This window comes from Enhydra lutris, unplaced genomic scaffold, assembly GCF_002288905.1.
Source record: "Enhydra lutris kenyoni isolate GAN:26980312 unplaced genomic scaffold, ASM228890v2 scaffoldscaffold18, whole genome shotgun sequence".
In the NCBI taxonomy this organism is placed as follows: Eukaryota; Metazoa; Chordata; class Mammalia; order Carnivora; family Mustelidae; genus Enhydra; species Enhydra lutris.
The window spans coordinates 12,821,123-12,848,282 of NW_019154102.1; the positions used below are offsets into that span (position 1 = coordinate 12,821,123).

At 33.2% G+C, this 27,160-nt stretch overlaps 1 protein-coding gene across 3 annotated transcripts in view; it reads right to left on the bottom strand.

Moving 5' to 3' along the window:
* Nucleotides 1-27,160, bottom strand: part of LOC111147962 (ubiquitin specific peptidase 34) — a 244,462-nt gene that overhangs the window by 99,832 nt on the left and 117,470 nt on the right. For all 3 annotated transcript variants that reach the window (XM_022504268.1, XM_022504269.1, XM_022504267.1), the window contains 11 exons: nt 26,742-26,857; nt 26,522-26,649; nt 18,504-18,593; nt 16,230-16,325; nt 11,393-11,475; nt 8,648-8,802; nt 7,568-7,681; nt 5,919-6,018; nt 5,632-5,791; nt 2,757-2,883; nt 2,513-2,660 (listed from right to left, as the gene is read on the bottom strand). In XM_022504268.1, the coding sequence (XP_022359976.1) occupies nt 2,513-2,660; nt 2,757-2,883; nt 5,632-5,791; nt 5,919-6,018; nt 7,568-7,681; nt 8,648-8,802; nt 11,393-11,475; nt 16,230-16,325; nt 18,504-18,593; nt 26,522-26,649; nt 26,742-26,857 (1,317 nt within the window). The remainder of the gene's footprint in view (nt 1-2,512; nt 2,661-2,756; nt 2,884-5,631; nt 5,792-5,918; nt 6,019-7,567; nt 7,682-8,647; nt 8,803-11,392; nt 11,476-16,229; nt 16,326-18,503; nt 18,594-26,521; nt 26,650-26,741; nt 26,858-27,160) is intronic.

The window sequence follows — 27,160 nt, forward strand, 5'->3', positions numbered from 1 at the left end:
AAAAGTACAGTGTATATACAAAGGATGAAAGAAAAAAAAAAAGACAAGCAATTAGAATCAGAAACTCTATAAACCAAGTAACAATGGGTTTAACTATTTACTAAGTTCTGAAAAGAAAACAATCCTTGACCTACAATTCTATGTCCAGGGAAAATATCCTTCAAAATAGAAGGTAAGATGAACTCTTTTCTCCAACAAAAGCTTGAGAAAATACATCACTGAAAGACAAACATTCTTAAAAGAAATTCCTTAGAAAGAGAGAAAAAAAAAAAAAGAAAAAACAAATGGAAATTTTGATCTATACATGGCAATGAAGAATGCCAAAATGGTAAATGCATGGTAGAAGAAAGAAAAGATGAGATGAAACTAATAAAGAATAATCATATAATTTGCTAAACATTCTACTTAAAATGCAGGAACCATGAGTCTGAATTTTAAAAGATTCAACAATTTAAAAAAAACACCAATGGCCTCAAAGATATCTGAACCATGAAAATAGGAGCAATGAGAGAACAAAGAGATGTTAGATACTAAAAGCATGACAGCGAAAACTCAAAAGAAAAAAAGTAAAATAAAGGTGAAAACATCTTTTAAAGCCAAAGAAATGTTTAAAGCCAAAGAAATGAAACATGAGAAAAATAAGTAAATTTGGAACAGTCCAAGAGATAAAACATGTAGATAATGAAAGAAATTATTAAACAGCAGACAAGAAATCAATAAACTAATTCAAGAAAATATCCTCAAACTTAAAGATACAAGTTGCCAAACTAAGAGGTGCCAACCTATATAGTAAGGTACCCATCACAATTGTTGAAAACAGGCCAAATACTCAGAGAAGGTATTACAAAATTTCAGAGCATTAGGAACAAGAAGACTGTTCTCCCCCTTTCCTTAATCTATCAAATTTAAGCTTATCTGTTTCACATAGCAACTAAATAATATATTTTTAGGAACATATATACCCAAGGTAAAGGTATAAAGAACACGCACATACAAACCACACACACAAAAACGATTAACTAAAAAATCAAGATAGTGTTAGAGGGAAGAGGAAAAGAGGATATTAAAGAGGCATACACAAGTAGCTTCTAAAAATGTTCTAGTTCTTAATTAGGATGGTATGTACATGGACAGTTTTCATTTTATTATTACTCACTTCATATTCTCTTCTCGGTTTATAATATATTTCAACATAAGATACCTTTTGACCAGAAAATTCTGCAACTAGGTATTTAGCCAACACGTATCAGATGATATATGTGTGGGGATATTCTCTGTATACTGCTCGTAAATAGCAAACAAATGCCCATTAATAGAGGATAAGTAAAACACATCATGGTACCACGTTACAGAATATGTATATTTAAAAAGAATAAAGCAACTTCCTATACACACTATAAATGGAATGCTACCATTTATGGTTTACATACATGAGTAATTCTTACATTACTTCTTGGTATCTCTTGATGGATATGTAAGAAACCAACAACTACATATATATTAGGAAAAGGGAAACAGGTGGTTTAGAGATAGGGGTAGGGGAACTTTTCAACATCTATTCTATTGTACCAAGAATATTTATTAATTATTCAAGAAAAAATACTTAAGATCTGATACTTTAGAAAATGCCAAAGAATTATCACTGCACACAGGCAAATTAAAAATCCTAAAAAGCAGCTTTTAAACTTTAAGATTTTTTTTTTCTAAATATACATACAGCCTGTTACATTTTACTTAAAATTTAAAGGTCTGAAATTTTAACAGCTTTCATGGTTGTTCCTCTGATTAGCTCACACTTTATGTGCAATGGAAAGACACTAAAAATGCTCTAATGGTTACAGTAATGGAGGTATCAAATATACTTTTTGGAGCTATATGAAAAATTTCTTAATGTGATACTCTTTTGAAGGGAAGGGGAGATACCACAAATGGGATTTTTTTTTTAAAGATTTTATTTATTTGACAGGCAGAGATCTCAAGTAGGTGGAGAGGCACGCAGAGAGAGAGAGAGAGAGAGAGAGAGAGAGAGGAGGAAGCAGGTTCCCCGCTGAGCAAAGATCCCAATGTGGGGCTCAATCCCAGGACCCTGGGATCATGATCTGAGCCGAAGGCAGAGGCTTTAACCCACTGAGCCACCCAGGCGCCTCTCACAGGTAGGATTTAAGGATGTATTATTTTCATATGCTCTGGGGAATAAAAGAAAATATACCAAAATGACCAAAAAATTTTATTGGGTAAAACTGGGTACTTAAGTAGTACATGGAAAATAAAACTTGTAATTCCCAAACTGCTTATCAAATAACCTCAAAAGTAAAATTTTTTTGAGAAAAATGAGAAAAAAAATTTGCAAATAACATCTGTAGGAATTCTTAACTCTTCTCTGTGAATCAATGGCACCCTACCAAAAGGAGGGGAGCCATGAATATGCCTGATACTCTTAAAAGAAGCAAAGGTTCTAAGCTGATATATAATAGAATCTAGTAATTATGAAAATTTAAAATGTTGGACTTACCAGGAAACTCTCCCTTTCGACTGCTTTGACCAAACTCCTGAAGCTGAGCTTGTTGATTTATTTGTTCTTTCTGTAAATTTTCATACCAATGAGTTACTTCAGCCCTAAGATCTGCTACCTGGTCACTAGGATACATTTCAATAGTCATCTGAAATATGAGATGCAACCAATTTAAAAATATAACAAGAACAGATATTTGAACTGGGAAATGTTATCAATTTGAAAACTAAAATTATGTAACTACCTTGTCAGGAAGTCCAGCTGGTTGGCATACAACCCTTAGCGGCAGGGACTGTTTGTCACTCAGTGCTTTCAAATGACTACTAATACCAGTGCCTTCAATTTGCCACTGTCTGAGATGGTACGCAAACCTAAAACACAGAAAAACCACACACAGGAAGAATATCATTTTAAAACACCTTAATTTTACAGAAGTTTTTAACATTTTACAAAATGAAAAAGCCCACAGAAGTTTCTAGCACATTCCAATTTACTCTACAGCATTAAGCTTAGATTCATCAAACTGCATCAACTTAAATGCGTAAATACAGCTAAGAGTTCCTTAAAAGATAGTTTACAAGAAAAATTACTAAGGAAAAAATTTCCCATTAAGAACATTATTTAAAAAAAAAAAAAAAAAAGAACACTATCTTTTTTTTTTTTTTTTAAAGGGGGGGAGAGTGGGAAGTATTGAAGCAGGAGAATCCAAAGAAACAAACTAATCCAGGAAGTGAAATTTAAGTTCTCATTCCTACATTCACAGGAGAAAAAAAGGTTATTAGGAACATTTTTCAGAGACAGAAATGTATCCTAGTACATATATGCCTAACAGAATTTGAGAGCTGATTCCATGACTGCTAAAATTATAAAATAAACCACAAAGACTAATCTTAAGAGAGAAAGGCATCTAGCAAGGTCACTCACTAAATACTGTCAGTTTTCTAACTGATTTTCAGTTGTTTGAAGACAGGATCCAGGATACCTGAATTTCGTTAAGAAAAGAATTATCAATGTCAAAAACTAATCAGCAATTCTAGAAGGATGAAAAGTAAGGAAATAAATGGACTTGATGTCCTAGAAGCAATCCAATGTCCAGCTTTCACAGTTGAGTAAAAGAGTAATCCTAATCTTATTTTAAGACCAGATAATTCTTAGTTGTGGGCAGGGGCATGCAGGCGAAACAGTCTTGTGCAAAGTAGGATGTTCAGAGCATCCTTGGTCACTATCTACTATATTCCAATAGTACCCACTTTTCCCTTAAGCTGTGGTAATCAAAAGTGTCTCCACAAATTACCTAATGCCCTCTGGCCAACAAAATCACTCTGACTGAGAACCACTCTTTAAATTATAACCTTTCCTCTTTAAAAAAAAAGTTTTAAAAAACAGTTTTATTTACTCTCTTAATATAAGGAACACACAAACACAGTAAGTACTTTATATTTTCATTCTATAAATGTTAGAAAATTTTAAATTAGAATTAAGCATATTAAGCACTTGAAATTGTACAGTGATACCACATAAAGGTGTGCATGAAGATTACTGACATTTTAAACTAGCCCTTAGTGCTTTGAATATTCAATTTTGTTTTCTAGTTTCTCTACCTGCCACCAAAAAAATAAATATTTATATAAGTTACTTAACACCAACATTAACTTTCAGAATAAAACATGAACAAGTATAAAAGATTTCTAGCAAAGGATATTACACAATCATTTCCCATGAGTTAGAAAAAAAAATTGTACATCTGAGAAGGGATTTTTTAACTGAAATTCATTCAACTTATAAACAGTACCATTGAACATAGGAAACTTAATTTATTTTTAAAGATGTTTAAAATAAAAACATATTTTAAAAACACAAGTAACACTGTGTGAGAATTAAGGGTTTAAGCCAACAGGCCCTTTCCGGTTTGTTGTTTATAGACTCTGAAGCAAAAAAGAAAATTTTAGAAAAATTTATATCATCTCATTAACAGTAACTATCTCTAAGAGGAAGAGATGATAGATTAAGATGACTTTCATTTTTTGCAGTATACCCTCAATATCTGAATTTTACAACTAGTATTTATTTTTTATTAATTTGAATAAGACACATCACCACATTTGTTTTTTTTTTTTTTTTTTTTACTTTTTAGAGTGGTAAAGTAATGAGGCAGTGTGATGTCTGTTCCAAAAACTCTAGAGTTCCCTTACACATTCTTTAAAAACACAAGGTATTATTTAAGTATAATTCCCACAGGTTGCAATCATAATCAAAATGAAGAATTTTGCACTGCCTAAATATATTAAAATCATGAAGCCATGTTATTTATAAGGAATGTGTAGAACATCTTTTTATTATTATTTCCTGTTAATTTAAATAGAATCTCAAAAATATCGATTATATGACTCATCAAACTAAGCTCTGAAGTTGAAAGATTAATTTTAACAATTTTTGCCAACACAGTTCGTTGTATTTTTACATTTAGTCATGATTTTTAACAAACAGAATTTCTTAATTAAAACTATCTACTCACCTTCCATTTCAGTCGATATATTCATAACTGTAAATTTGCTTTATTTCTGTATTACACAGGGTATGTCTAAATTAATTATACAGATATTCATTAACACAGAATTTTTTGATCATGTTTCCATGGTAAATGGAAATTCAAAATTAAAATACTGTCTCCTAGTCCAGGAAGAAAAAAAAACAGCAAATGAAACAAATGACTCAACTTGATTCAACTATGAGAGATTATCTGATGTTCTTGGTGAGGGTTTTAGTGAAACTTTTTTTGGTGGTGGTGTTCTGCCTTTCAGTTGTAATACTTTCTTCGAGTTGGAATTCTGTCTAGAGAGTCTACTCATGCATATCTTCTCAGCGTTTTTTAAGAATTCTTAAAGTTCCACAATATTTACTGGGAACCTATGTTGCCTTCTTGGCAAAATGATACATATTATGAATAAAAGTACTTCTATTACTAACCCTTCACTTGTGATAAGTTAAGCTTTCTACCTGCCCCAACAAAACCTTTACTTTAGGAATACTTTTGTACATGTCAGCAATGGGAGGAAAACAAAAACAAAAACAAAACAACGCCTGAAATTCACTGTAATAATGTAGTATAAAACAATTACCTTCTCCTAAATGCTTCCAGATGTGTCTTCAGCATAAGGAGTCCTCTTTCTATAACAGTGAGACTTGAGTGTGATTCCTGTTCAAGACTGCTAGAAGCTATCATGAGACTCTCCATACACTTACTAATAAATTCTTGCTCCTTCTCCAAACCCGTTTTACCTGAAAATCAGATGTTTAGACAGTATATCAATCTTTATTGTTTGGCTATGTTAAAAAAAAAATAATATTGTAGCTAAACAAAAATCCTCACATAAGAAATTATCAGACAGTATTTTAAATCACTCACCATTAATATAATAGGAGTTAATATACTGGATAGCTGCTCGACTGACATCACCAGATTGTGCTCTTAAAGCAATGCCCCAAAATTGGTCCATACCACAAAGCTAAGAAAGAAAATATGACATCTATAAATCTTATTTTCAACAATATAAACAATTAGAAGACTGAAGTAGTTTCAAGTTTCAAAGCCATACAATATCAAAGACTTTAATATCCTATAAAGCATTTAAAAGGCAATTCCTATTAAAATTAAATAACAAAATGATAAAAGCCTTGAAAATTTCCTCAACTACTGTAATACACCTGTACTGGTTCTAAAAAAAAATTATAAAGCAGCTAACTGTGTGTGTGTGTGTGTGTGTGTGTGTGCGTGTGCATATGTGTAATGTTTTAACCAAAAGCTGTAACTACATAGTGGGAAAAACTCAAATCCCAAAATGCACTACAAGTGATTAAAAACAACATACACATAATTATTAGCAGAAAAAAGCTTCAATGTTTTCATCCAAATTACTCTGATAAAAACCCTCTGCTTTCAGATATTCACAGAAAAAATTTTAAATATGCTAACCCAAATTGTTACTTAAATTTATGATGTTAACTATGCTATGACAAAGAGAATGTGTTCACTAAAAACTACAGAAAAAGTAGAGACGAAGTTCTCAAAAGTTGGGCAGGCTGAAGCAAGGTGTTCTTCTAATAGGTAAACCTTTGAGTTCATATCATCCACTTAAAAAGCAGTATTACATCAAAATTAGAGTAGGAATACTTCTGAGGTAAAACAGATCTGTCTGAAATTACCTTGAAAGTTATCAAAAAGACCACAATATTTAAAAAATACAAAACACTATTCAAACAAGGAAAAAAGGTAGGAAGATACTATGAAAGCATTCTAAATCCAATTAAAATTATTCTTTACTACATAGGCTAAAACCAGTTTTCCCTATCTTTCTCTCTATAAACAACTCTAACTTCTAAAGAAAATTAATGAAAAATGTGAGAAGATACTATCTAAATCAAAGCTAACATTAATAAACTGGAATGTCCAATGAGGAAGACTTTCAAAAAACAGTCTGTGCTGGGTGAGTCTAATAAATAATGCATTCAAAGAAAAACCAGCAGCCACCCATTGAGGCAAATGGAATAGTAAGCCAGAAATAACACTAGCAATTTGTGAGTCTTCAGTTAATGAATGGACATGGCTCAAGGTCAGAGATGATTTAAGGTAGATTCTATTCTAGGAACTCTGGTGCTGCCCAAGAGCAAGTTAAAGTTTGGTCACACAAATGCCGTAACAATCAGATTTTAGACAAATCAACCTCCTAGTAGACAAAACTACTTGACTGTATTAGCTAGGAGCTTCTACAGTACTTTTAAAAACATTCAGGTAGCCTCTTCTGCATCAAAGAATGTGTTTTTATTACATACAACCAAGGTTACATTTGGTAACCAAAAAGGAAAAAAAAAAGTCCCAAATTTGCTTTGTACAACTTTTAAAATCAAAAGATAAAGCTTTTTAAAACCTAAAAATAACAGTCTTCATAATTAATAAATTCAAATGTTGGCAGACTAAATAATTCAGTAATCTAATCTGAAGAATAAAAGAAAAATCCCATAAGCTGACCTAATAAAATGTCAAGTCTGAATCCATACCTCAGAGTTTGAACCGCCATCATAGGCACTGGTCGCCAATCGAGCCAAGTTACAGAGATGCTGAAACAGGTTTAAGCCAGTCATGCTAATCGTTTCAGGTTTTAGCTGGGGCATCTTAAAAAAAAATTTTTTTTAACTAGTTAAGTGTGATAATTAATATATTTTACTTTATCAAATTTAGATTAACAAATTTAACAAACGTGATTTTATTGTAACCCACTGCAGAAGAAAATGTTATCAGCTCAATATTTTAGTGATGGTTTTAAAATAAAAAAAGATAATAATTTAATGAAAAATTTATTCAGGTCATAATTGAAACCTAATATCTATTTCAATTTTCAATATATACATAGATAAATCAGAGGATATAAAGTTTTATCATTTATTGTATATCTAATCTCATACACATTTAAAAGATGTGTAGCTGTATGTACAGTTTGTGTCTAAGTTAGGGCTTGAAATTAAGATCCTTGAGTGTTTATCTGTAGCTTTGTAGTAGATCTATTAAGTGATTTAGTATATATGTACCAAAACTCATTCATATATATTTAATTCTACCACAGAGATAATACTGGTTTGCAAAGACTGTATATAATCTCAAAAATAAGTATAAAATAAAAAGTCTATTGCTTTAATATTGTCAAGTTTCAAAATCCAAATGGAAAATTATTACCTGAACCAACTGGGGCATCTGATAAAGAACAAAAACTGGATAGAAAAATATCTTTAATAACAAGACATGATGGTGCTTCCTAAAAAGGATGTTTTGGAATCCAATCAGGAGATTGGTTTATTTCTGCCATAGGACTGGCTAAAACCACAGCCATCTAACTAAGAGTCACAGAACATAGCTCTCACTCATATTCATATCAATATAAACACTGCAGAGGAAAAAAAAAATCAAAGTAAAACCTATAGGACAAAATTATATAAAGACTGCTAAAAATAGTACATTTGTCTATTTTACAAATCGATGTCAAAAGAGGAAAAAACTAACATTATAGAGTTTTTATTTCAAGAGATAAAAAGGAAATACAGGAAAACAACAGGAATGGTAAAACTGTCAAGAAATAAAATTACCTTCTCCAGGAAAAGATGTTTGTAGGTTTCCATTCCCATAGCATGTTGATCTTTACTTCGAACTTGATTTAAAAACCAATGGAGTGCATCATCATAACACTCAGCATCTTCTACTAAACAATGCCATAAAATGTCGACTTGCTCTAAACTTAACCCTAGATAAAAATTACAAATTTTGAATCATGGTACATACAATGTTTTGGTCTTAATTCAATATACTAGAAGGGCCAATATATGCAGAAATATAAAGGGAGGTATTTTATAAAATTTGTGTTATAAGAGATTTCACATAATTTATGCTTTCAAAATGCAAAATGTACTTATACATAATCCATATATAAATCATCTAAAAATACATAACTTATATAGTATCCTACAAGAGCCATTTGGTCTGGAAAATCACTCTCATTAAAATAAGGACATACACTGGATTACCATAAAAATGATTAATAGGGTAGGGTAATCCCAAAAGTTGAGAAGTCAGTTCTAAGGTTTAATTAAGGGTTAACAAAGTACATGCACATCATGTTCAAAGACCATTCTATGCACACTGAAGAAAAACAATAAATGCCAATAAGCATTATTTTTGGAAACTACTGCCGGGGTGGGGGGGAAGGAGCTGTATGATGAATAAAGCAAAAAGTAATTGACTGCCTAAAAGAGGAAACAGCAACACATCAGGATATTCAATTAGCTGGGAAGCCAATTTAATGAGATGAAATCTGTATAGTACTTTGACCCAAGTATTAAATGATTCCAAAGTCTGGCAGAAAAAAGGCAAAAGAACTGTTCAGAACTAAGGGAAGGCAATACAGGCAATCACAAATCTGATTATGGATAAAGAAGAAAATCCAAAAAGGGTAGAATTAAAGCATCACAGGAATTTTTTAAAGTGTATCATTAAAGGGTTCCAAAGCGTAGGTTGTTTCCCAGAATCAGAAAGGGATGGGAAAATATGATACAATCATAAGAAACCTCTTTCCTGGGAAAGGTAGGAGAGATCCAGAATAGAAAAAAAACACCTCAGAAAATATTTACGTAGTAGCAGTATCAGTCTACAGAATTTGATCACAAAATAAGTACCCTATCAATTTCTCATATAGCCATACAAGTTGAAGAATTTATACCCCTGGGAGCCAATATTAAGAAAAAGAAAGAAAGAAAGAACGAATGAATGAATCAGAAACAATCTTTACAGCATATTCTAATTTAAATACATTCAATAATTAAGAAAAGAGAGAAGAAAATTAAGAGCTGTAAAAACAAAACACAACAAGAAAAAACACAGTATCCAGGTTAATTATAGTAAACTATATGATAAAATAAGTGTATTCATAAATGACTGAATCACCAATCCACATTTAATATAACTTTGGAGTAACTATATTATACCTAACAGGAATTGTGCCAGGAAGAAAAGAACAATTATGATGTGGGAGAAGTGAAGTTCTCAGTTTGGTTTTTCTCTCAACAGTAGCTATTATACGCCTATACAGTAAGAATCTATACTGTGCTCCCTGGAATGCGAACAGCAAAATTATTCATTATTCAAAATATTTGAATTCAAAAATATTCATTATTATTTGATACATGAATACTCAAAAATATTCATTACTCAAAATAGTGAAAAATTATTCATTATTCAAATACTGGGAAGAGTGGTTAACAGTTTCCAAAGAGAATCTTAATTAAAGAAACATGAACCTTCATAGTCGTGTGGAATTATTTATGCTGACAATACCTGTCTTAGGTTGACTTCTCCATGTGTAAGACTGGTTTTATGTATTTTAAATTATTTATTTCTTGTATATTATCAGTGATAATGGGGGTGATAAAAGACCTAATAACATGAAACAGAAGTTTCCTATTAAAAACCAGTGTCTCATTTTTAAATCTTTTGGTATCACTTCAGTGGCATTTGTTACAAAGAGCTTAACTTGAAGAAATTAAACAGGCGAATGAGTAAATGGTGTATCTCAAGCACAGACATGGACTTAAAAGAGCCATGATGACACCTCTCAGGCTAGCAAGACACTTATAAGTCTGACTATATCAAACATAGCTAAAGAAAGAGAATATGTCCTAAAACAAAGTTTGTTGACAAGGATACACAGAAAAAGTGTGGAGTGAAAAATAACAACATGTGTCCCGCAAGAGAAAAGCAGCTCTCGCCAAAAGGAAATCAAGCTTCCTCCTCTCAAATATACCTAGAGTGTGGGTTTAGATATGGTCCACACCCTGAATATACCAGACCAGTTTTTTTAAAGTTAATTATTAATGAAACGGAATTTTAGATTAATGTAAATAAAACCAGGGACTCTAAATATCTCTATCACCTGTGAAGCCAAGCAATTTTGGGTTGAGACTAAGACTAGCCCTAACAATAATAAGTAGACAGTGGCTGTTTCCAAATGGAGTGACAGAAGAATTCTATAACTAAAAGAAATAAAAAATACAGTCACCCCTAAACATGGTATCTTCTATCCCAAATATCTTGTTCTTGAAATGAGCTTTTTATCCACTGAGAAACTGGCATTTTCAGAGACTGAAGCAGAAATATGTCAGGGTCACGCTCATACTGCCATACATACTGAGGACATTTGGCATTGAAAATATGAATTAAATATTAAATAGTCACTACAGAAATCTAAAGGCATAAGCACATTTAACTGGACTCTTCTAAGAGTCAATACAGACCTAAAAACTGATTAAAATACTGATTAAAAGACTGATTAAAAAGCTTACTGAAATGATCAGGTGATCCCAGAGTTGAAAACACACAAGTCAAGAACTGAAGTCGAACTTGAACTTCGGCACTATGGCTGTACCTATATTTAAAAAGTCATTAAAATAATTAACTGAAAGAGCCTACTTCTTAATTATTTTTAAAGATTTAATGGTCCTAATCTTAAATTATACCAAAGTAAAATTCTACTTTAGTATCATAATTATTAAATATTTTAATTACAATTGATCCTCGAACAACATGGGGTTTAGGGGTGCCAAACGCCGTGTAGGTGAGAATCTGTGCAGAACTTTTGACTCTCCCAAAACTTAGATACTAATAGCTTACTAATGACCAGAAGCCTAACTGATAACATACACAGTTGATCATGATGTATTTTGTATACATATTATAGACTATATTTTTACAATTAAAGTATGCTAGAAAAAAGAAAATGTTACTGTGAAAATTGTAAAAGAAAATACACTTATAGTACTGTACTGTATTTATCAAAAAAAGTCCACATGTAAGTGGACCTATGCAGTTAAAACCCGTGTTGTTCAAGGGTCAACTGTATATAACTTTGGTTATACAAAAAAAAAAGGTCATAAAGCCATATGGTATGTTTGAGATTTATGTTACTTAATAAATTATAAAAATCTGCAAACAATCAGAAAACATACTTTTAAATTAGATGAGAAAATACGTAAGAACTCAACAGTGGAACAAAAGAAACATGTCATTTTGAACTTATGCAATATGCACATAGGTTAGAATAAATAAACTGCACTTCTATCCAAAAAATGCATGTTTCATTATCACTGTCCCATCAGTGATAATACTATATTCCATAAACAAGAAATGCTAATGAAGTATCATTCCATACATCTAGTTCACAAACAATACAGCTAATACAAAACTGGCATTTTTAAATGTTACTTCAAATCTAATTAATGATAATCCATGTGCACAAAATCAATGGTAAGAGTTGGAGACTTATTAAGTAGGTGATTTCACAAAGTTCTCTGGGAATTCAATTTGTAAGCAGGTCCAAAGGAACAGCATTTTAAGAATCAAGTGTTGGTCTCTCAGGGAGGAAGGGTAGGAGATGCATCTGAAAGAGCTATATAGGGTCCAGACTGTGGCCAGCCTGAAATGTCAAACAGAAGAATTTGGCATTATTCTGGATGAAAAAGGAGATCACTAAAGGGTGTTGAGGGGAGAGGGGACTCATGATCAGGTCTGCATTTTAGGATTCTTTTTAACAACCCTGCGAACTGCATACTGAACTTATCTGTGATAGTACAATCTAATTCCCACAAGCACCTGAACACCCAATCAATGTAACTTAATCAATAAGTTCTTAGCTCTATGTTACAAACCAAAGGCTAGTTGTGGATGAACTGCCCAAATTACACTGCCAACAAAAGGCAGCAGCCAGTCTGAGCCCTGATCTGTATCCCAGGTTGCAGAGAGTCAAAGAGCCTCAATTCAATTTCCTATATCTTCAAGTAAGTATAAAATTTGAAAAGCTTCCTAAAATTAGCTGGTTTCAAAAATTATACTAGATTTGCTGTTCAAGTTTAAAGTTAAGGTTTTATAAAAATTAAATATGCTAGATATACCTTTACTGCTCCTTACTGTCTCATATTAATATTGGCAAAGAAAAAATGAACTTTTGCTTCATTATTGTCACAGGACCTTTTGTGAAGGTCAAAGTATGTGTGGCAAGATGGCTGGGGGCACAGAGGAATGAGTAGAGTAAGCAACTCACAGACTAAAATGCCATCCAGGTAAAATTCAAGATCAGCTCTTAACAGCTTCTTACCCTTTTACTAAAAAGGACCAATTCTGTAGAAGAAGCCTTGGAGTACAGGTTCAAATTCAAGTTCTATCATCCATCAGTTCTGTGATTTTAAGTAAGCTACTATACTTCTCTGAGCCTGGAGGACTTGGTCACAGACATAAGGGGAGAATGAAATCTTGTCCTGTACAAAGCACTTTTATTTCCTGCATACTTCCTTCCTGCACTTGAAACTCAGACTAACAGACCCATAACCCCAGAAGGCATGGACTCAGTCCCTTTGTCCTCTCTTCTTTGGTTTCCACAGCAGAGCCACTGGCTCCACACTTCAAAGGACTCCTCTGCTCTGTCAGGGTCTCAGTGGCTGCTGAAATCACTAGCCAGGAAATTTCTTGAAATGCAAAACAAAGATAACATCAATAATGGCAAATTCTCATGGATTTGTCCATGGCTTCTGACATTACAGGAAATGTAAGACAAACATAATCTCCCTACAGGCATGAAATTTTAGTGGCAAATTATGCCTTAAAAAAAAAATTTCTGTTTGTAGACTCTATGTTGACACAGTGGGATTTTCTCTAGAGGCCACTGGAATCAAGAAATATGTAACATGTCTATTTGGGAAATGAAGTGTTATCTCTCACACCACAAGAATCTTTTTGTCCTAGGTGAAAATCTGAGAACTTTGTCCACTAAAATCCCCATGGAACAAATGCAAAATAATGGGCCACAAACTCAAGACGTCAGTATACTTTAACAAAGGGTAGCAAATGCACAACTCTGTTTTATAGCCTGAAGGAACAAGGCAGTTAAGAGGACAGACATCTCTCTGTTCTAAGGTTTCATTCTCCGTAAGATGCCAGGCAACAAGGTAAGACTGGAGGACTGAAAGGATACTATGTACCCTAAGAGAATTTCAAACTCACCTCCAAAGAGCACCACTCCACTATTTATTTTTCGCCACAGAAACAACCCTTGTATGAGGCTCCACCTCTAATTCCACTAACAATATCAGCAAATTCCCTGCAACCAATGCTGTGAACAATCAAGACTCAGACCTGTTTATTTTTTGGCATTTAATGTCAGACTTTCTCAGAAGATTCTTTCTGCAGATGATTCATCTAAGTCTTGTCTTCCATGCCCCTTTCTTAAGCCTCCCATCCTTGCTTATTAACCCCCAGGCTTGGAGTGGTAGTGAGAGCTCTTTGTAACTTAGTGTTTACTTCTAGGGACAAGTAGCTTGAATTTCATCTCCTAAAAATGCTCAAGATGTAGGTCCTGTGGTTGTATTTCTGCTTCTTGCCAATCTTGTGGTTTTTACTGATATATAGAGATGCTCAGGTTCAGGAAACCATGATTATCTTCAACCTCTGCTTCAAGAAGAATTAAAAGGAAGATACACACTACTACAAAGAACACTTAGAATTTTAATAGGATTTAAAGAAATGCATCTTATGTAGAGATAACTATGTAAACAAAGCTACAGAATTTAAGGTAATAATTCAGAAATAATTTGATAGGCTTATAAGATAGGAGGTCCTAAAAATTTGAGTGGTAAAACAGGAAAGGCTGCTTGAGCTTTGATCTTAGAGGGCCCAAAATACTACGCTGAAGAAATGGAATTTACTTTTTACACAGTGAAGAATCTAAATGGGGGTAAAGGGCAACTTTGTTGTCTGTTTTGTACCATAGTTTGTTATTAGCCAGGTAACTATAGTTTGTAGACAATCTATGTGCCAGGTGCAACTTACTAAATTATTTCATTTAATTCTTTAAAAAATTCACGATGTAAATAATTAAGAGTTTATTAGGGAGGTAACTGTAATCAAAATAAGGTCAAAACAATACATTCATAATCTAAATCCAGGTCTACATGATTTGCAAGCCTAAGTGCTTTCCTCCAATACTATATTACAACTCCTAATACAGTAAGGATAAGAAATTAATGAGCATGGCAGAAAATGAGTCAAGAAGAATGATACAGAACTGCAACAGCTTCTGTGGGAATGTCAATTTGTGAAAAAACACGGAACATATTTTAGCATTAAGATGATGACAGTATAATGTAGAACTCAAGAATATTAGAGAAAGTAGACTGCTCTACTATTTATAAAATGTGTGACCTTGGGCAAGTTATTTATCGTCTCATAGTTTAAACATTCTCATTTTTAAAATGAAACTGCCTAACTCAAATGAGTTCTACATCTTGAGGTTAATACTTAAGTTAAATGGCATCTGGCATATGGTAAGCATCAATAAACATTGGTATTTTTATCATCATTAATGTTTGGAAATGACAGGGAAAAAAAAGGCCCAAAAGCCTCAAAGTTTTAGGTGACTGAGAGGATGATGGGATTCTGAAGGACATAGTAAAATCTGGAGATAAAACTGATTTGTGGAGAAAAATAATTCATTTTTGGAAGAAAGTATACCTTAAAGGTCTATAACTTTTCTGAACACTTAGTGTGCTCAGTATTCATCTATGTAGAAGTCGTCTACAGGATTATTTTCTCAATAAATACTAAGGCTAGCTGATACACAGTAAGCTGGTTTTTCCCAACCTGGCCCACCAGTCCCACCAATTGACTGAAAAACAGAAACCTGAATTTTACATATTTCCCTCTAGACAGCAAGTTTCCCTACAAGAAGCACTGAACACAGCTACACCACTGATCTATTTCTACCAATTCTTATCTAAAGTCACTAAATAATGAAATATTTCAAAATTTCAGAATCAATGCCTTAACAGAGTAAAACAGGGTATTGATGATTTCTAAAAAAAACCTCTTGATTCCTGAAAACAGTGACTTTGAACAGAACTCAACAGTGAAAGTTAACCAATCCCCAAAAGTTACATAACCTACATTTCCTTAAGGTTAAAAATTATAAAAATAACTTTATAAAATTCTCCAACTTAAAAGAGCATTTCTTTCTCTTAAAATTTTTACAACTAAAGTTGTCATCACATTTATTTACTATATGAAAGAAAAGGAGTAGAAATACTGGGAGGAAAGACAACACTTAAACATAATTAACCTAGTTAAGGTACTTACAGTGCATGTTTCTGTCTTCCTTCTCTTACAGCTTGAATATAATATACCAAATTATCAAAGAAAAGCTTCATCATGTTCAGTTCTTTTTCTGCCCACCTGGTCCAAATGAAAGAAAAAATACTTCTAAGGCATAGAGTAAGAAAATAAATCTACTCTAGGACAAGAAAAAAAATGCAGATCTAAAAATTGTTCAAATGCAAAACCTTCTAATTGCCAAAAATTTACAACTTCTATTTATATTTGAATTGTGAAAGATATAAAGCAATATGTCTTAATTTTTTTAATTTAAAGTACCACTATTTAATCTCAAAACACTATCTCTGTGAAGAGGATAAAATGTCTGGCAAGAGCTAGTTATAAATTACTAATACGAGTTAATATTAAAAATAGTATGATACAGTCCATATAAGGATGGACTGTGTGCCTTGGTCATTATTTAGTTCAATTAAGCAGAGTGCCAGGCATATAATACACATACTAAATTATTTTTTCTTTTTTATTGTGGAGTATTTGTTTAAAAAAAAAAAAAATCAGGTATCAGGCTCCAAAATAACCTACAAACATACAATCAGGGATCTCAGAGATTATAACATTCATGACTAATATCATCTATTCCACATAATAGGTACTACCAATACATCTATTAAAATGTAGAAGAGTACTGAAATTCCAAAACTTCTGATGTAATTTAATTTACATCATGCTATAGCACTCGCTCTTTTCAAAGTACGTTACTCTCACTTTGACAATCGTTAATGAAGGTGCCAGTAATGCACAAAACATCCAGTAAGATTTACGTTTGAAACCAGTCCCAATATAAATGCAGCATGGCTTTGGGCAAGTAACCTGACCTTTTAAAGTCTGTGTGCTAGTTACCTGAATATCTACTAAGAGGATAAGGAGTAGCAATTTCTAATTTTAAAATAATGGCCATAAGAATTTAAGAGATAATTAGTACCAAATGTTGAGTGCTACTGCACATAAAAGATCCACAAAGTTTTTGTCATTATTGCTGCCAACTCACCACAGGAGCTCAGCGTTCCTTTAATTGATCTACTTGAGATTTAGGATAGCAGTCTCAGGTAGGAAACCCTGCGAACTGCCATTAACTGAGCTCATTTACATTTAATTTAAGGATCAAGCTAAAAGGGTCTCAACTCAATACACTTAGGTTCAGGTATTTAATAAGTAACTGACCACAAAAAAGGGGCCACTTTTATTAGACATTATTCTGTTATTCCTTAATATAAACCTCCTCAAATGGCTACAGTATGTCTCCAATTTGCCCAAATTAGCTACAAGTACATCTCTTAATACCTTAGAATTCTGTCATTCAACCATTTAAAAACTACTTGGAAAGTAAATGAAACTGGACTCACATTCTACTTATACTTAAAGGACGCTAAATACTTTTCCCTATCCCTGTTTAGTATCTCAACGACTTTCCCTCATACATACAAATAAAATTGTTGCTAGACTCATCGTAATAACAAGAGACTAAGATAATTTTTTTTTTTAAATAGAGGTTCAGATTAAATAGGTCCCCTTTAAAGGAACGAAAAAACAGCAAGAGCTATAACTGAGAGCTAACTTTACTCATTTAGAATTATTGTGAGTCTTGTAAGAATTTTTCTAAATGATACTCATTTTGAAAGTAAACAAGTGCTCTTAACAGCTAATCTTAGATGTGAGAAGGTATTAGGTAAAAAGCCATCTTATTTGACTTCAAAAATGAATCCTTCAATAGGTCTAATTTTTCCTAAAATCTCAATGTCTCTAAAATCCCTCCAAGAGTCTATTTGATTAAAGCAAATAACATTCTTACAAATTAATCTTAAATTCTCTGTAAATGTAAAGTAGTAATAGGTTAGTGTCAAGATTATCCCTAACATGACATAATGTCTACAACCAATTTCTAGTAATGGAAAAAATTAAAGACATCCTAGACTGTTTATTTTAGTGCCTTATCTTTTTCAGGAATCCTTTATTGCGGTGGATATACTACAAATCTTCCCCCTAAAATTAGAGCATTACTTGCTACTGTATTTTTCTTAAGCTACAAAGAATAGAAAAGCCAGATTTTTCTACTGATGTTGATAAAATCTCCATGGGCTAAATGGCAAAAAGCATGCCAAAAAATCTAAGAAAACATTTAAACCATACAAAATGCAAATATGCCCGGTGCAAAATAAAAGCTAGTAAGTCACTCAAAACTGTTCTATGATTATTAAAAAGTCTTTAAAATGAACATTTCTGTTTATTTTATTTACTTACATTGTAATCCAATGTGTATCATAACTGCTCCCGAACTGCTGAAAAGTACCAAATAGTTTTGGAAGAAGGCGAAGTGATATTACTACTGATCTGAAACAGCAAAAACAGGTATTTATAGAATAAAATAATTTTAGTTACTATTACTAATTCTAGCATTTTACAGACATTCAGCTATTTAAAAATCATAGGTACAAAGGATTTTAATGAACTTCACAATATAAATATATTTCTTACATAAACACTGAAAAATTTTTCCTTAAAGTTTAAATTTATTTTATACAGTGGGGCAAGAAACCCAAGCTTTAAGATCCCAATCCAAGATTTTTAAAGTAAAATACACTATAAATATGTAAGTATAAAAACAAATGAAGAACATTTAAAGATAAAGAACTTTCATAGAAAAAAAAAAAACTAAGTTGTCGGTGCTTCTGAGGATTTAATCAAGGAAAATAGGGACAAGCAGCTTATTAAGTATGTTATCTAGAACAGAGCTTCTCAAAGTTTAATGTGCACTTTATTCACCTGGGTAAATTTTGTTGAAATATAAATTCTTTTTTTAAGATTTTATTTATTTATTTGATAGAAATCACAAGTGGACAGAGAGGCAGACAGAGAGAGAGAGGAGGAAGCAGGCTTCCTGCTGAGCAGAGAGCCCGATGCGGGGCTCGATCCCAGGACCCTGAGATCATGACCTGAGCTGAAGGCAGAGGCTTTAACCCACTGAGCCACCCAGGCGCCCCTGAAATATAAATTCTGACTGCCATGTCTGAGTTAAGAAATTTCTCTAACTAGCTCACAAATGATACTCAAACTGCTGGTTCGTGAGCCACATTCTGAGCAGCAATAATATAGAGAGCATTTTTCAAACTATACAAATTAACCCTTTCTCCCCGATTCTCACTTAATATGAGCTGCATCCAAGCTGAAAATCACTTCAGTATAAGCCATGTTAATAATGGAAGCACACCATACACTTCAAGTATGAAGGACCAAAAAAGGAGTAAGAAATCACTCTGCAACTTCAAGTAGATCTGAGTATACCGATCTTGGCCGGCATGGGGGTGGGAAGGGGTGGTGGTATAGGGAAGACAGAGATGTACACATCCCAAAACTCTTGGTAGGCAAGGAGGTTGACTGCATGAGACCAGAAAGAAGGAAGACAAACTCTAATGAGGTAGTGAATTTTTTTTAAGGAACCTATATTGCTTCATGAAAAAATTTCTAGAAAGAGTAAAATAAGGTATACAAGTAAGTCCCCCAAAATGCCTCCTATTTTTGAGAAGAGTACCAGGAAAATCAGAACATACAGCTGCACTGTAAATACCAAGTAGGAAAAATTAAAGAGAAAAGAAAACTTCCTGTTTCTGAATAAAATCCAAAGTTGGAGAAATGCATTATCTCTCTCTTTACATTAAGTTAGACTACAAAGCCCTATGTGCTCCCCATTCCTCTTATCAGTCTAACTAAAATTTCCTTCCTATTTTCTTCTTTACTTTCCCCACCACACACACATACAAGCACACTCCTGCCTCAGAATTTTGTTACTGCCTCTACTTGAAATGCTCTTTATCTAAACATCTCTATGCAGAACTCCTTCCCATACTTTACTCAGGTCTCCTCAAATGTCAACAAGGATGACCCTGACAATTCCATATTAAATAACACTCTTCCACTGCCCCAGAACCTCTTTATTCCTGATTCCTTCCCAATTTTTCTTCATTCATCAACACCTAATGAATAATCCCTTAATGCATCTACCACTAGAATGTGCTTGATGAGAGCAAAGACAATCATATTAATTAAAAAGCACTGCATACGGTGCAAAATGAATACATATTAGCTTAAATAATCATCTAATAAAGAACTTAAAGGCAAGATTTTCAAGAAAGGAGGAAGAACAACAGTATAAAATGCTAATATAGTCACGAAGGATGAGGGCAGAAAAAAAATACCACCAGATGACAAAAGAAACAGCATGTTAGTAGAATGCTAGAAGACCAAAACCACACTGGTACAGATTAAGGAGTAACTGTTAAATCATAGAAACAGTAAGTGCCTAATAAATATTCTTTAAATATTTAAAAACATTAAAATTTGGGGGCACTTTGGTGGTTCAGTCGATTAAAATGTCTGACTCTTGACTTTGGCTCAGGTCATGATCTCAAGGTCATGAGATCTAGGGCTCTGCACTCAGCAGGAGGTCTGCTTGAGATTCTGCCCTCTGCCCCCTCCCTCTCCCCAAAATAAGTAAATCTTTTAAAAAAAACTTAAATTTTTAAGTATATTTTTTAATATTAAAATTGTTAGTATTTTTTAAAAAGTTACACATTGCTGCTGCTTAGGAAAATGGACCATGAGAATCAGGCGCAATCAACTGTAGATTCTTTATCTAAAATCTCTTGTCAAAGGGCATCTGGGTGGCTCAGTTGATTAAGCAACCAACTCTTAATTTTAGCTCAGGACATGATATCAGGGTTGTGAGATCAAGCCCTGCACAGGACCCCACTTTGGGCATGAAGCTTGCTTAAGATTCTCTCTCGCCCTCTCCATCTGCCTCCCCCACCCTGTAAAAAATCCAATCAAATCAAATCTCTTGACAAAATTTCAGAAACATTAGTGGAGTTTTTCCTAAAAATTAAGACATAAAAAAACAGAATGTATAAATATATATTAATTTGATCTAATGCTTTACAAACATAAAATCAATACAGTATATCACAAAGAAAAAATATAGAAAAATTACATCTAAAATCATGAAAGCAAATTTCAAAATTATTTTAACAGTGGTTTTAAAATACCAAGGAACAGGGACACCTGGGTGGCTCAGTAGGTTAAGCATCTGCCTTCAGCTCAGGTCATGATCCTGGGGTCCTGGGATCTAACCTGTGTCGAGCTCCCTGCTTCGCAGGGAGTCTGCTTGTAACTCTCCTTCTGCCCTCACCCACCCCCACAGACACCTGTTCTCTCAAAAAAATAAAATCTTTAAAAAATAAAATACAAAGAAACAAAGACTAGGAAGAGATATAGCTGATGTTAAGAAGTTACTATGACAAGTCTTAGAGTGTGCAATAGTTTGTTATTTTCTGAAAATCTTACTATCTCTTACAGTCAATGGTGTTAAAGGTCTAGATTAAACTTACTTTCTAAATTTTCCACAATAAACTGTTTTCATTTTATAAAATGTAATGCTGCTTGACAATACATAATAGGAAACCAGGTGATGAGTGGATACTGGTTGAAATGAATGGATAATGGTGTGGTTCATGTACTAGAATAACCAAGAATACAAATGTAGAAATGAGACTACTTTCCGCTATTCCTACTGGAAAAGGAATGCTTTTTGCCACAATTTATAATATAAACACTGAGTTATCAGGGAATGATTATATTTTATAGAACTAAGACATTTCTTTAAAAGTTCATTAGGTTATCAGAAAAATTCCATTTTTGTTTAAAAAATTCAAACATACGAAATGTTTTAAGAAATGACCAAATCCACAAAGTGATCCCAAAATACTAAAACTTTCTACTTAACCTGATAAATTTTAAAGGAAAAATGATATAAAGTAGAGATTATAGACTGCAAATTAGTAACACAGATACAAAATGGGTAAGATAATTTGTTTGGTGATAATAATTTATACTTCAGTGTTAAAGGAAACATCACAAGATCTACCAACTTGTTCTTAAAATTATGTTATAGAATTTCTCCTGTAATGACTACGAGATGTTACACTAACATATCAACTTTTTTGCCCAAAGTTTTGATCGCTGATATGCTTTGAAAACTCAGTATTAAAAAGGGGGTGGTCATTATACTAAAAACCTACATTTCACAATTTCTTCTAAGGGTGAAAGTTTCAAATAACAAAACACAATCATAGGCAACAATGTGTTTAAGATAAAGAAGTTCAATGATCCAGAGTAACAAAAGACTAATTTTAGACTTAATAAAAGTGTTATTACCCTAAACTGCCCTCTTTGCTTCAATCTAGGCAACAGTGTGGTATTCCTGTACTGCCAATGAAATGTTATGCTGCCTTCGCAAAATGAACACATTTGCTGGTCTTATTCAGAAAATCACGTCTGAATGATTTTCCCTAATCCTGGACTCCGTATCTGAAGACTGGTGTGTTCTACAAAATGCTAGTCATCATAAATTTTAGTATTCCAAAAGTTGACATGAAATGCTATACGTGATATAGTCTTTAAAAGAGGAAAACAAAAGTAGCATATAGTACCATGCATTTCTTAACAATTTAAACCCTACTTATATAAAACAGGACCCCTGACACATGATCATTTTACTCAAGAAATCTTTTGTACACAAAGGGAAAAAACTTTGAGCATGTGTTTAAGTACCTACAGAGGATCAAGAACGGAAAAAAATAGCACAGAGGATAGACTTCCAGTCTCAATTCAATTCTTGGAAGGGGACAGAAACTTAGAAAATACTTAAGCACAGGATATGGACCTGCCTTCTAGTAAACAAAATACCAAAAGGGCTGATTACAACCCAACCCCTACATCCACCCTACCAAGTGAACAGCAATCTTACCTCATATCAAGCTGAAAAGTAGTGGACTCTTCATTGTGGGAGCTACTGTCTGCCTCATGCTTTCACTTTGTGAAAACATTCTGCAAACCAGTCTACTATGTGTTTCTGTAACTTTTAACTTCCTGCACTCAAAATGTCCTTATGTGCCCTATAAAACAATCTGCCTGAGGCTAAACATACACTAAATACACGATGCATATCACAGAGATGACAAAAGGCATTTTTAGAAAGTGCTTGCATGTGACCACAGAAAAGGAAAAACAAAAAATGCTGAGAGATCTATAAACCATGGCAAATAAAAGTACTGCAAAGAAAACTTACAAGTTAGCAGAGAGAAAATAAAAAGCTAAAACCTCCCTAAGTACATAAAAAAGTGACATCATCAGGAGTAGACTTCTGTGTTCTTCTGTCAAATGTCAGGAAAATGCTAAATGAGTTAAGGCTGCAGGTGGCCCATTCGTTTCAACATAAAGAAGTGCTTTTCTATTAATATTAGCATCCTTGTGCAACATTCCTTTCTGACGGTAAACTCAGGGGGCTAGATTTGAGAAAAGATTCTTGTGTTTTGGATGGGATTTCTAAAACTCTGAGGTCACTACTGACATTTTGGGCCAAATAACCCTTTGTTATGGAGGGGCAATCCTCTGCAGTGATGGATATGTAGAAGCATCCCTGGCCTGTAATCATATCTCCAGTCTTATTCATTAGAGTGACAACCAAAAATATGTTGGCTGACATTGCCTCAGGGGCGGGGCGGGGGGGATGCTTCACTGGTTTATCAGGAAACCCAGACTAATAATGTACAAAACTTTTTTCGACGTGTGTAACTTTGGTAAGTTCAGCTGGTATACACCAGATGTGTTGCGTATTTCCTGTATTGAAAAATGCCACTGTGCTCTACATATTATCATATATGACTGGCATTCACTACAAAACTAGCATGATATAGTAACCATATGCAGAGTCAAGTCTGAATGTAAAATTAGCTTCAACACAATAATGTTTACTACATACTCCATAAAACTTTAACTGTAGTAGGATACAGAAACTGATTTGAACAAACTAAAAATGTTTCATCTTCAAGTAATTTGGAAGTGAACAAATTAAAGCTTAATAAAAAAAACCCCAGATTGACAATTTTCCATTTTACACACAGACTATTCCTTTTGTCTCTTTAAAGTTTCCCTACTTTTTTCTTAAAAAGATTTTATTTATTTATTTGAGAGAAAATGAGAGAGAGAGAGAACATGAGAGGGGGGAGGGTCAGAGAGAGAAGCAGACTCTGCTGAGCAGGGAGCCTGATGGGAGATTTGATCCTGGGACTCCAGGATCATGATCCAAGCCGAAGGCAGTCACTTAACCAAATGAGCCACCCAGGCACCCCTAGTTTCCCTACTTTTAAGAGAAATATATGTTCATTACAGAAAAACTAGGAATAGAAAAGCATAAAGAAGAAAAACTAATTCAATCCTTTCAGAAATAACCAGTTTACTACAGCTCACATATTGCTTGCAATCTTTTTAACAGACAGGCCTGCAAGTACATGCCCATATCATTGTATAATCTTTTTAAAAAGGAGCTCTTTAAAGGCTGCATGGTATTTTATCTTTCACATAGTTTTACAGGAGTATACATAGAAAAACATGTATAAATCTAATAACTGAAAATATTAGGAGGTGAATATACCTGTACAACCAGCACTCACTCAAGAAATAAATTACCAACATACTTCTGTCCTTCATTGTGTCCCTTTTTCCAGTCACTAATAACCCAACAGTAAAAATTATCCTGACTACTAAATACATTTTCCTCTTTGTAAACTTCACATAAATGGAATAATAGTGATATATTCTATCTGGCTTCTTTCACTCAACATTATGTTTGTGAGATTCAACCACACTATTCCATAATTCATTCAATGCTACTGCTGTAACTTCATTCAATGAACAATCCACAATTTTCCTTTCTACTCTTCTGCGGCACTCGCACAGCTATACGGAAAACTCTAGTTATTTTCGATAGTGCTGCTACGAACATTCTTGAATGTGCCTTCTGGCAATCATCTGGATGTATATCTGTAACGCACATACTTAGTAGTGGAATTACTGGGCCATAAGGTATACATACAGACGCACATATGGGAAATATAAATTGATACAATCACTTTAAAAAACTTCAGTGTTTCAGAGTGCCTGGGTGGCTCAGTTGGTTAAGCATACTGCCTTCAGCTCAGGTCATGATCCCAGAGTCCTGGGATCAAGTCCCCCTCAGGCTCCCAGCTCCGTGGGGAGTCTGCTTCTCCCTCTGACCTTCTCCTATCTCATGTTCTCTCTCTCTCTCTCTCCTCAAATAAATAAATAAAATCTTAAAAAAAAAAAAAAAGCTTCAGTGTTCCACAAAGACTTCTAAAAGACAACACTTTAAAATTAACTGCTATAATACCTACATAAATGATGAAATATCATCTAGCCATTAAAAGCATTCCTTTTAAAGAATATATGCCAAATGTTGCAACTGATCCACTAACAGAGGTCTATTAATGGTTTCTTATACCTGCATGAAGAAGCAATTTTTCTATTGTGATTGTTCAAATTACATAGCCCATAAAAGACCCAAAGTAGAAAATATCACACATACTTTTCCTAATTTAACTGAGTAAAAAAATAGGTTAAAGCACTTAAATATTCAGTAAAATTAAACATTTATATCAGTCTTAGGCAGAGGTAAACTGAAAACATTATATGAACACAAAAGAACACAACAGATTCAATTAGTAACTGAATTCAGAGAATTCAATATCAGAGAATGGCATTTCCAAAGCCAAGAGAAGAGGCCTGAAAATCAACAAATTTATGGTAATCATCTCAGACGCAGTAAGAAGTATATAAATACACGGTGGAAATCAAACTAGAAACCGCCACTAACCCTTTATGCACTACGGAAGTCAAGACACCAAAGATCAATTCACTTAGAAGAACAATACCATTATCAAAATATTTATACTATATTCAAAATACAAATACAAAATACAAAAACAAATACAAAATATTTATACTATACTCAGCTTAAGTTTAACTTAGTTTATCTTATTTAGGTTCTTTTATATATGATACAGTTTAAGAACATTTAACTAATTTGAAGACACTGCAGTTACCACTATGTTCCCAGAAAAAATGAAGAGTATTATTACTTTGTTTCTACCGGGTATCTAATCAAGAGTGTCCGTGTCCGTGTGCTGAAAAAGCAAGACTGATTAAAAAAAAAAAAAAAAAAAAAAAAATCTTGTGAGGTAAAAATCTTCAAACGTAATACAAAAGCCACACTTACTTAAAAAAAAGAAAAAAGAAAAAAGGCTAGTAATGGTACATTACATGCTATGAATCCACCAACACCTACTCAGTAAAGAATATACAAAACTAACCCTGACTACTACATAAAAAAATTTTAAATTCTTATTTACCTGTTATTTCCTAAATTTTCAAGGCAACCTTCAATGAATCTCATTCGAATCTGTCTATCCGTAAACCAACATACTAAGGAACAGAGAAGTTTCTCTGCTTCATTTATTAATCCTTCAGAAAGATTAACCTACAAAAAAATGTATACATATAAAGTTACTGTTTATCCTGATTGCATTTTGCTGAAATTTTGTCATCTTTTTGCTCTATTAGGTAACTTACTGCATCATCATCTTGGACTATATCCCACAACAAAGTGTTCCCTTTCTTGCAAACGTTATCCAAATTAACGTCTGTCACAGCATTACTGTTGAATTGATGTTTATGAACTGCAGGTCCTGAAAGGGCAAAATATAACACATTCTAGAGGAATACAATAGGCAGAAATTGTGAATACAGCATTCCTAACATCAACAAATCCTAAGTATAAAAACAATACGAGGTTAACACAACAGTTGCTTTGTCAATGGCATAGTGTTATTTCAGTCTAATTAAACTAAAGTTAAGGAAAGAGCTTTCCTCTCATGGTCTCTTCACTATTTCTAAAAGTATAATTATTTTTTGCATGTCAAGAGACAGTACATAAATGCTTGAAACCCAAATGAAGCATAAAGATAATTTTCCTGAAATAATTCTATAGC